This window comes from Rattus rattus, chromosome 13, assembly GCF_011064425.1.
Source record: "Rattus rattus isolate New Zealand chromosome 13, Rrattus_CSIRO_v1, whole genome shotgun sequence".
Lineage (NCBI taxonomy): Eukaryota > Metazoa > Chordata > Mammalia > Rodentia > Muridae > Rattus > Rattus rattus.
The window spans coordinates 61,682,547-61,694,692 of record NC_046166.1 but is presented as its reverse complement, the minus strand read 5'-3'; the positions used below and the strand labels follow the sequence as shown (position 1 = coordinate 61,694,692).

General features: G+C 40.7%; 1 protein-coding gene across 2 annotated transcripts in view; it reads right to left on the bottom strand.

The window, feature by feature from the left end:
- Positions 1–12,146, bottom strand: part of LOC116914663 (disintegrin and metalloproteinase domain-containing protein 5) — a 75,780-nt gene that overhangs the window by 18,789 nt on the left and 44,845 nt on the right. For both annotated transcript variants that reach the window (XM_032919066.1, XM_032919065.1), the window contains exons 17-18: positions 10,537–10,623; positions 9,710–9,824 (exon numbers count right to left, since the gene is read on the bottom strand). In XM_032919066.1, the coding sequence (XP_032774957.1) occupies positions 9,710–9,824; positions 10,537–10,623 (202 nt within the window). The remainder of the gene's footprint in view (positions 1–9,709; positions 9,825–10,536; positions 10,624–12,146) is intronic.

Sequence of the window (12,146 nt, the reverse complement as noted above, 5' to 3'; positions counted from 1 at the left end):
GACATAACTACAGATTCAGAGGAAATTCAAAAAATCATCAGATCTTACTATAAAAGACTATATTCAACAAAACTTGAAAATCTGCAGGAAATGGATAACTTCCTAGACAGATACCAGGTACCGAAGTTAAATCAGGAACAGATAAACCAGTTAAACAACCCCATAACTCCTAAGGAAATAGAAGCAGTCATTAAAGGTCTCCCAACCAAAAAGAGCCCAGGTCCAGACGGGTTTAGTGCAGAATTCTATCAGACTTTCATAGAAGACCTCATACCAATATTATCCAAACTATTCCACAAAATTGAAACAGATGGAGCACTACGAATTCCTTCTATGAAGCCACAATTACTCTTATACCTAAACCACACAAAAGACCCAACAAAGAAAGAGAACTTCAGACCAATTTCCTTATGAACATCGATAAAAAATACTCAACAAAATTCTGGCAAACCGAATCCAAGAGCACATCAAAACAATCATCCACCATGATCAAGTAGGCTTCATCCCAGGCATGCAGGGATGGTTTAATATATGGAAAACCATCAACGTGATCCATTATATAAACAAACTGAAAGAACAAAACCACATGATCATTTCATTAGATGCTGAGAAAGCATTTGACAAAATTCAACACCCCTTCATGATAAAAGTCCTGGAAAGAATAGGAATTCAAGGCCCATACCTAAACATAGTAAAAGCCATATACAGCAAACCAGTGGCTAACATTAAACTAAATGGAGAGAAACTTGAAGCAATCCCACTAAAATCAGGGACTAGACAAGGCTGCCCACTCTCTCCCTACTTATTCAATATAGTCCTTGAAGTTCTAGCCAGAGCAATCAGACAACAAAAAGGAGGTCAAGGGGATACAGATCGGGAAAAAGAAGAAGTCAAAATATCACTATTTGCAGATGATATGATAGTATATTTAAGTGATCCCAAAAGTTCCACCAGAGAACTACTAAAGCTGATAAACAACTTCAGCAAAGTGGCTGGGTATAAAATTAACTCAAATAAATCAGTAGCCTTCCTCTACACAAAAAGAAACAACCGAGAAAGAAATTGGGGAAAGCGACACCCTTCATAATAGACCCAAATAATATAAAAGTACCTCGGTGTGACTTTAACCAAGCAAGTAAAAGATCTGTACAATAAGAACTTCAAGACACTGAAGAAAGAAATTGAAGAAGACCTCAGAAGGTGGAAAGATCTCCCATGCTCATGGATTGGCAGGATTAATATAGTAAAAATGGCCATTTTACCAAAAAGCGATCTACAGATTCAATGCAATCCCCATCAAAATACCAATCCAATTCTTCAAAGAGTTAGACAGAACAATTTGCAAATTCATCTGGAATAACAAAAAGACCCAGGATAGCTAAAACTATCCTCATCAATAAAAAAAGGACTTCAGGGGAATCACTATCCCTGAACTCAAGCAGTATTACAGAGCAATAGTGATAAAAACTGCATGGTATTGGTACAGAGACAGACAGATAGACCAATGGAACAGAATTGAAGACCAGAAATGAACCACACACCTATGGTCACTTGATTTTTGACAAAGGAGCCAAATCCATCCAATGGAAAAAAGATAGCATTTTCAGCAAATGGTGCTGGTTCAACTGGAGGTCAACATGTAGAAGAATGCAGATCGATCCATGCTTATCACCCTGTACAAAGCTTAAGTCCAAGTGGATCAAGGACCTCCACATCAAACCAGACACACTCAAACTAATAGAAGAAAAATAGGGAAGCATCTGGAACACATGGGCACTGGAAAAAATTTCCTGAACAAAACACCAATGGCTTATGCTCTAAGATCAAGAATCGACAAATGGGATCTCATAAAACTGCAAAGCTTCTGTAAGGCAAAGGACACTGTGGTTAGGACAAAACGGCAACCAACAGATTGGGAAAAAGATCTTTACCAATCCTACAACAGATAGAGGCCTTATATCCAAATATACAAAGAACTCAAAAGTTAGACCGCAGGGGAGACAAATAACCCTATTAAAAAATGGGGTTCAGAGCTAAACAAAGAATTCACAGCTGAGGAATGCCGAATGGCTGAGAAACACCTAAAGAAATGTTCAACATCTTTAGTCATCAGGGAAATGCAAATCAAAACAACCCTGAGATTTCACCTCACACCAGTGAGAATGGCTAAGATCAAAAACTCAGGTGACAGCAAATGCTGGGGAGGATGTGGAGAAAGAGGAACACTCCTCCATTGTTGGTGGGATTGCAGACTGGTACAACCATTCTGGAAATCAGTCTGGAGGTTCCTCAGAAAATTGGACATTGAACTGCCTGAGGATCAGCTATACCTCTCTTGGGCATATACCCAAAAGATGCCCCAACATATAAAAAAAGACACGTGCTCCACTATGTTGAGCCTTATTTATAATAGCCAGAAGCTGGAAAGAACCCAGATGCCCTTCAACAGAGGAATGGATACAGAAAATGTGGTACATCTACACAATGGAATATTACTCAGCTATAAAAACATCGACTTTTTATGAAATTTGTAGGCAAATGGTTGGAACTGGAAAATATCATCCTGGTGAGCTAACCCAATCACAGAAAGACATACATGGTATGCACTCATTGATAAGTGGCTATTAGCCCAAATGCCTGAATTACCCTAGATGCCTAGAACAAATGAAACTCAAGACGGATGATCAAAATGTGAATGCTTCCTCCTTCTTTAAAAAGGGAACAAGAATACCCTTGGCAGGGAAGAGAGGCAAAGATTAAAACAGAGACTGAAGGATACCCATTCAGAGCCTGCCCCACATGTGGCCCATATATATACAGCCACCCAATTAGATAAGATGGATGAAGCAAAGAAGTGCAGAAGTGTAGATCGCTCCTGAGAGACACAGCCAGAATACAGCAAATACAGAGGCGAATGTCAGCAGCAAACCACTGAACTGAGAATAGGACCCCCATTGAAGGAATCAGAGAAAGAACTGGAAGAGCTTGAAGGGGCTCGAGACCCCATATGTACAACAATGCCAAGCAACCAGAGCTTCCAGGGACTAAGCCACTACCTAAAGACTATATATACATGGACTGACCCTGGACTCTGACCTCATAGGTAGCAATGAATATCCTAGTAAGAGCACCAGTGGAAGAGGAAGCCCTGGGTCCTGCTAAGACTGAACCCCCAGTGAACTAGACAGTTGGGGGGGGCAATAGGGGAGGGTGGGGAGGGAACACCCATAAGGAAGGGGAGGGGGGGGGATGTTTGCCCGAAACCGGAAAGGGAATAACACTCGAAATGTATATAAGAAATATTCAAGTTAATAATAAAAAAAAAAAGAAAAGAAAAGAAAAAAAAAGTGTGTTCTCTAAAGGATACTAAAGAGTTCTTAGAAAACCATAAATATATATAAAATATTATATATTTATATAATGTTATATATAATGTTTTATATACACATATATAAAACGATATATATGGGAGTAATATATACATGTATATATGTGTGTATATATATGTGTGTGTATATATATATATATATATCACATATACATACACACAGGCACATGCACATGCCCACATCTGTGTGTGGCACACACACACACACACACACACACACACACACACACACACACACACACGGGAATCATGGATTTAACCAGCCATCTCTGAAGAAACCAGGAATGTGGGATTAGACCAGAAGAAACAGATCTATGCCAGCAGAGACACTGTCAGTTTGGGCCAAAGGGAACAGGGACAGGAGAGCCATCAGCTACAAACATGCCCTCTCCTGTAAAAGAAGAATTATCTGGAAAGTATTCCTATGATCATCGGGGGGCTACTACCATGACTCCCGCTTAAGGAGCTAAGACAGGTTCTGTTCAGTCTTGGAAGATGGAGACATATCTTTAATTTTTGTGAATATTGCAGACCCAGGCCAAGGATGCTTCTACAGCCAAAAGGACAGGGCCTTTATGTACCTTCATGGGTGACCCCAGGAAGCATGAGGGTACACTATCAAGACTATGGAGTTCTTTTTGCGTTTGAGCTCCAGTGGGAGCTGGCTTGCTAGGTTTATACTTGCTCCAAGCCCACACCTTCCCTTCTTTTCATGCTACTCCACTTCCAACTTCAATTCCACTCCTAGTTCATCACCATACTTAAGGACTTAGCTTTGGTTTCATGGGGTGACAGTGTTACAGGCTCACTGGTCCGACAGAGTGAGCTGTGGTAAAACAAAACATGGATTCGTCCTCGGAACCTTAAGAGGGGACATGCCTAACATGTTAGAATTTACTTCTTGGTATTGCTATGACTTGTGGTAAAATGTTAGGATGTAAAAATAAAAATATCCTTAATAAATCATTTGGCCGAGCATGGTGGTACATGCCTTTAATCCCAGCACTCAGGAGACAGATAGGCAGATCTCTAGGAGTTTGACACCAGCTTGTTCTACAGAGTGAGTTCCAGGACGGTCAGGACTACACAGAGAAACACTGCCTTGAGAAAAAAAAAAAAAAAAACAACAACAAAAATATCTGTGTATCTAGATGGCTAAATGTTTGTTTGTTTGTTTGTTTGTTTGTCTTGCTGGAAAGCATACGCACTCAAGTTATAAGGGCCTGAAAAAGTTATTTAGAGTATATATAATTAAGTAATGATTTACTGTGTATGTCTAGTCGAGTTTTATTTTTTAAATGTTAATTTTTAAGCCTCGCCTAAATATCACACCATAATTAAAAATGACAGGCTCCTGGAAGTAACTCTCTGGGTTTTCAATAGCCAGACTTGGAAGCCTACACTGGTGTGGTCAGAGGTCAGAGGGACTTAAAGGAAGAATATCCTGCGCCTGCCCCCCCCCGCATATGTCAGATATGGGACAAGACTTTAGCTCAATGCAGTACTGTACAGTGTCTCTCTGCAGATGACGACAAGGCTGTGTTCTTAAACGCTGAGGTTAAATCTAAACAAACAAACAAAAACTCGTGTAAAACACTCTCTTTGAAATAGCATCTCTCACAGCTGTAATGCGTCCGTCCATCTGTGACCTCAGCACCCAAGCCGCCAGATACTCTGCTACAAATTCGGAGGCTTGGGGTTAATTATTCAGGATACCCACATGGTGTCCATTGGAAGGCACTGGAAAAAAATCTTACTTTAAAGATCCAGGGGGGGATCAATTAGATGGTGCCCTGTTGAGGTTTTTATCTTTTACTCTTCATTGTAACGCTAAGTGCTGGGCTCCCAAGATTTGGAGTCTGAATGTAGCCTGAGGGACCCTGCCCCAAGTAAATTCTGATTGGTAAATAAAGACGCCAGCAGCCAATAGCTGGGGAGACGAGACATAGGCGGGTTTAGGTTTCCTGGGATACAGACCATGTAGAAGGAAAGGGGGAATCCTGTGGAAGGGGAAGAATGTGCAGGAAGGAAAAAAGAGAGCCGCATTGGGATAGCTGAGCCATTAAAAAAAAAAGTGCCCACGTGGGCTGACCAATTACAGTTAAAAGCAGGCCAAACAGAACATAGAAATTAGTAAGTAGTAACTTGGAGCTATCAGTAGGCAAATGGATTCTAACAGCATGGAGGGTAGGCAGCTGCCCGGCTTTTGTGCTGCTTAAGGCTTATTAGAATATAAAGGCTACAGGTGTGTCTTTCATCTGGGAACATAAATGGTCTAAGGTGGGGGAGGGTAGGAGTGGGGGGTTGGGGGTGGGGACCCCACACTGGGATTTTTTTTTTTTTTTTTTTTTTTTTTTTTTTTTACCACGCTGCTGTCTTATTGTGACGATGAAGAACTCTGTGTTTCACTAAGGTTTAGCCCATGGTAACCCCTCCCGATCGACATTATGTCTAGTAAGTGGTCAGGAGCATCTACTACTGGGACGATGCTTTAGCTATGTAAACTGACCCCTCTTACAGGGTTCCTGGACACCCCATCTTTAAAGAGGAGTCTGGCGGAGCTAACAGCCAGCTGCACAGTGAACCTTACATCTATGGAGCAAAGCCTTTGTCAATCTAGATCTAGAGAAGACAGTTTCTCTAACCTGTTCCCTCTGGATGGTTCTAGAACACAATCCAGCCAGTTGCACAACTAATTACACTTTTGCTTTACTGAAGAAGATTTAGGCTAATTATATTATTAATAATTTTCCTTGTTGACTTTGTTTCTTTTTTTTTTCTTTTTTTTTTATAAAAGTGAATATATTTTTTTAAAAAGACATGCAAATATATGGTCAAGGCCAACAATGCCCAACAAAATGCAAGAAATGAAATATTTCATAACAACCCCGCACGTTTACTATCTAAAGTATATGAAGCCTACTGTACTCACAAATCTAAAGGAAACACTCCCCTAATGATTAGTAAAGAAAATGAACACAAAAATGTTGGACATTACATAGTAAATGTGTTAATGCTGAAAGAAGGGTAGGTTCACAGAGATGCTACACCAATCACAGTACACTGGGCATACCTTGTTCCATTTTTTTTCTTTTTTTTTTTTTTTTTTTTTTTTTTAATTTTTTTTTTTTTTTTTTTAATTAACTTGAGTATTTCTTATATACATTTCGAGTGTTATTCCCTTTCCCGGTTTCCAGGCAAACATCCCCCTCCCCCTCCCCTTCTTTGTGGGTATTCCTCCCCATCCTCCCCTCCCTTGCCCCCCTCCCCCAACAATCTAGTTCACTGGGGTTCAGTCTTTAGCAGGACCCAGGGCTTCCCCTTCCACTGGTGCTCTTACTAGGATATTCATTGCTACCCTACGAGGTCAGAGTCCAGGGTCAGTCCATGTATAGTCTTTAGGTAGTGGCTTAGTCCCTGGAAGCTCTGGTTGCTTGGCATTGTTGTACATATGGGGTCTCGAGGCCCTTCAAGCTCTTCCAGTTCTTTCTCTGATTCCTTCAATGGGGGTCCTATTCTCAAATCAGTGGTTTGCTGCTGGCATACGCCTCTGTGTTTGCTGTATTCTGGCTGTGTCTCTAGGGAGAGAGTTGACTTTGTTTCTTAAGTTGTTTCCTCATGAGGTTGCAATCAAGTAGACCCAGTGGCTGACTTCTGAACTTACAGTGGCCAGGAAAAAGCATATATAAGGGTTCTTAAGGCAAAGTGATGGCCTCCTACAGGGTGCATGTCTTATAGTAGACATCATTGACAAATGATGTCTCTTCCTCTAATGAGGGTAAAACTCTGCCAACTGTTTTCTTGACTAGAATTACATTAGTGTTAACTATCTCGCCTTTGGCATGTGACGGATGCTTGGAGGATGCATGCTGTCATCAAATGGCCATCTGTGAAGTCCTGGCGTGGCTCCAGAGACTGACCCTCCTCTAAGGTGCTCTTACTGCTGCCCTTTCTACATCAGCCCCTTTTTGTTCCAGCCTGGAATCAGTCTGTAACCCCAGAACCCTTAAAAGTAGTTACAGTGATGTCTTGGGAGCAGGGAGAGGACCTTGAGACTAAGAATTAGATGGATTCCATTATAGGCATAAGAGCCTTGGCTAGACAGTAGAGGCAGTGAATTTCCAAGAAGACTGCCTCTTCCTCATCCTCATCTTCCTGCTCTGACCAAAAGAAAAAAAAATCCAAGTCCTGTTTTTTGTCCTTGTTTGGTTGGTTGCTGTTGTGAGTCCAGCCAGACCGAGTCCATGAATCAGAATGAATCCTGTAAAAAAATGCCTTCCTACGAAACACAACGTAGGGATGTATTGCAGTCCCAATCAAAGTTCTAAGGACACTATATCTCTGAACAGAGATTTCTCAAAAAAGAAGTAACAACAGCAAGCTTTTCATTGTTCCAAGAAACTACGGGAGATTCAAGTCAAAACAGCTTTGGTATTTAATCTCATCCAAAGTCGGAAGGGCGAAAATCAACCAGAGAGCTCACCGCAAATGTTGGGGATGCTCTGTATGGCAAAAGGGAGACCCATATTCACTCTTGGTGGGATGGCACACTGGTTCTTCTCCTGTAGAAATCAATGTCAAGGATTCTCAAAGAGCTAGAAGTAAGTCTGCCACCCAGATGATGTTCCAATAAATCTTGTCTAACTAGGGGAAAAAAAAAAAAAGAATGGTCCTGTTCCTGATTTTAAATAAAAATTTTTATCAGATGGTACAATCACAAGCTTTCTGTGTCAGGTAACAATGACAGTTAACTTGTTCCTGTCCAGGAAGGTTGCCTTCTATTGCATATGACAAGAAAGTAATCTTAGTAAATGCCTTTACGTGGTCCTAGGACACAAAAAGGGACCAAAATCTTCTGTTATAAAACTCTGTGTCACACAAGAGTGAATGTGCTGCGTAAACAACCATAGCACATCATTTGATATGGCTGTGTATCCTCTTGTAACATGTAGGTTGATGTCATTATGCAGGTGAAGGCAGACAAGAGAAAACATTGGCCTGTCATTGGACAAGAAGGAAGAGAGGTGGGAACAGAGGTTTTAGAAGGAGAGAGAGAAGCAGGAGAGAAGGGCTTGGAGAATCAAGATGGAGATGGAGAAAGATGACCGAGATCCGGGTGCTCTTGAATTGTCAAGGTAGTTGGGATGGATTTCTGTAGGCAAATTTATCTTATCTAGGTGGGCGGTTTGTATCTTTATCAATTGGTTGTGAGTTCATTGTGAGGGTGTATTGTGGATTGAGAATTTAAAATACAAATCTGATTGATAAATTGCATTTTATCGAGTCATGATTTCACTGGGTTTTTGGGAGTGTGAGCAGAGCTCATGGCAGGGAGCCGTGATAGGTTAGCCCATGCCGGACTTCTAGAGCCCTGATTTTACCAGGTAGCTGGAACTGGAGAGTTCCAGGTTAGCAGAGAGCACAGATACTAATCAGAGATAAATTATGGTTAGTTCCATTTGGTCCACAGGTGCCGGAACTAACACTAGAGACCAGAGTGGCCAGGTGCCATGCTGGGATGGCCCAAAGACCGCCCGGGGTTAGAGTACCTTTGGGGCCAGCATGGAGCTGCTAAAGTAAATTTGCACTAATTTCTATGGCTCAATGGTGCCAGAACTAGCATGGGAGTGACCACGCAGGAGAGAAGTGTGGAACAGTACACACAGGAACCAGTCGTGCTTTTAGTTTTTAATCATAACAGTAATATCCATAGAGAAGTCCATCCAAAGTCTTCCACAAGTCCCTGTAAAACCTCAAAAAGAAGGAGGTCAAGGCTTCCATAAATGCCCTGTTATTTTGAGTGGGCTGGATACCATCTCTTATTTTCTAAGTCTCACCTATGTTTGTTTCATCTCAAGATACTATTCCAGCATAGTAGAAAGGAGATATCAAATAGGAAATCCACAAATATTACCTTTAGAGCAGGAAAAAGACATCCAATTTTAAAGTCAATGGGAAGAAACAGCAGTCTGGAAGATTGCAAAAGAAAGGAAGGAAGGAAGGAAGGAAGGAAGGAAGAAAGAAAGAAAGTCTCAAATGAATAACTGATATTATTCTAAACAAGAACTTTTGGAGACAATGAATGCTAATAACTAAGATCAGCTATTCAAATTATATGAATTGAATTTCTACATTAGAATTGCTGACACCAGGCATGCTTTGATCTTAATGTGTAATCTCATTACTAATAGGGAAAGAATCTAAGAAACTGTATGGTCCATTTTTTTAACCTTATGAAAAGCCCTATTTGCTACATTAGTTACTATGTAATGAAAACTCGGGCCTTTAACATTTAATAAATAAAATTTTAACAAAGCTAACCGTCAAGGTAATATTTGTGGCCGTCATCAATGCTTCCAAACTGTCCTTTTACTGGGTCACAATAGGGAGGGTTATATCCTTTATCACAATGACAATGATTAAAGTTGTTGCAAACCTGGATAAATTAAAAAGAAGAATTCAGTACCAGATAGCACTGCATTCTAGGAAACATAGTTTCAATATAAATTAACCAAGTTTCCTCTTATAGTTGTCCATACTTTAGAGGGTATATTTAAGTCTCTGTAGCTAAGTTACATTTTTCACTTTTTTACCTTCCTTTTTTCCCAACTTCCCTATAACCACACCTAAGAACCACAACTGCCAATAATATCCAGCTAATTGTCACTTAATTCTTTCTAGCTTCAGAGGGCAGCCCGGATCCTGGTAAGGCTGGCAATGACTTTCTGACAACATCTCTTTACTGCCTCTTGCTTTGTCTCTATAAGCAGAGGATTGTATAGCTCTGTGGCTACATGAGGATGCACCCTCTGAACATTCTGCAGCCCACATGCTCAGCAAACATTTTACACACCCAGGACTATATTCTGTGACTAGCTGGCAAGTTCTTTAAGAAGAGAAGGCTGGAGTTACAAATTATAACAAATACAGTAAATATAACATATTTATTATATTTTACGTATATAACCCTGTTATATTATATGTTGTGTAATGTATGGTATAATAAAGTGAAATACAATTATTAGAATATATAATGTCATAAATTTGATAAATGACACCATATACAATAAAAGTGGCCAAAAATCCAAGTCAGATATAATGCCTTCTTATTGGGTTACTGAAGCCTTATTGTTGGAATAAATACTTACCCCATGGTCATTGCAATCTCGGGAAATATTGCACTGTTGAAAGTCCACGAAAAATCTTGTTTCTCTGCACTGTGTTTCCACACAAAACTGAAGCAAAGCAAGACAAAAATTGGCGGGGCGGGGAGGCAGTCAGACCATGAAATTGAAAGCATGAACAAAACACAAGACACTTCCAGAAAAAAAAATCAGAAATCATATTACCCATAATTGAGATTCAAATCTATGAGAATATAGTCAAGCAAAATGGTAATTGTTATACTTTGCTGTGAAGCTTTGTGCCTACAGAATGTAAATCATACAAGGACTTCTGAGTCTTGTTTTCAAACCGTCTATCTTAAGAAGTCCTCTTAGAAATGTAGAGGGCATGTAAGGGGTAATGTCGCTTTTCATCACCCATGGAGGGAGGGTATGTGCTCTATAATGAATGAGAGCTTACAAACACCTCATCTTTGTGATCAGCTTTCATCGAAGGCAACTAGCACATAAAGTTTACATCAGAAACAGAGTTATTGCTGATATCAGGTTGTCTGTGGACCTTTAAAAGTGACCTGCAGAAGGGGCTATGGAAGAGTCTGGGAGCCAGAAGCTAGAAGATTCTTGGGATGGTATAGGCAGGGCTAAGAATGCCATTCTGGTGGGAATTTTAGAGTTCAGGATGCTGACAGGAATGTGGGCAGTGGGGACCTGGCTTCTGAGGTTTTAAAAGACTACAGGGACGATGATTAGGAACTTGGCTATAGGTCCTGATACTATTTTGCCAAATTTCCAGATGCATCCTGTCCATTTCTGAAAACTCAGTTGAAGCTAAATTCTAAAGTAACAGACTAATTTATTCTGTAGAAGGCATAGTGAAATAGGGACATTCAGGCTGTATGTAATGGTTACTGTTTACTACACCCTGGTTAAAGTTAGAGAGAACAGAAGGCAGAGTTGGCAAACATGCTGTTTGTCAGGGAAGGGAAAGATTTAATGGTGCAGGCAAAGGCAGCACAAGGGGAGCACTTCTGGGGGAGCACCTCAGTTCCTAAAGATTAGCATCAAGTTGAAATCTCTTGCTCCAAACTGGCACACCAGGAAAGGTTTCCCAAGAGAAAGACTGCACTTATTCAAAATTTTGATGTTTTAAATTCAAAGTTATTGGAAAAGGAGAAAGCCCAAGCACAGAACATGTACAGGAGGGTTCACCTCCAAGCAGCACTTCCTGAGGGTCAACACACAGAGTCCCGTAGAGCTGGTGTCCAAGAAGGTCAAGTTACATCTCAAATTGGCAGTAAAACTTGACAGCATTATCCACATGGCACTTTTTTGTGAGTTTAATGAGGGCAAGACTGAGGGAGCCAGAAACCTACTCCATAGACACAGAGACTAGGTAATGCCAGGCAATGTGAGGTGTGGTCACATTTATTATAAGGAGGCACGCAGAGGTTGCTGCATGATGCTCTAAAGGTAAAGTCCAAGTTGCAATTAGGACAGAACAAGTGTCCGGATGATGGAATATCAAATGAAGAAAGCTACAGGCGCAAATTGGAGCTAGCCAGAGAAAGAGAGGGAGAGAGAGAGATCGATCCTGTGTGCTACAGGCAGCAGATCTGGGAAAGTCCTTTAAGTCC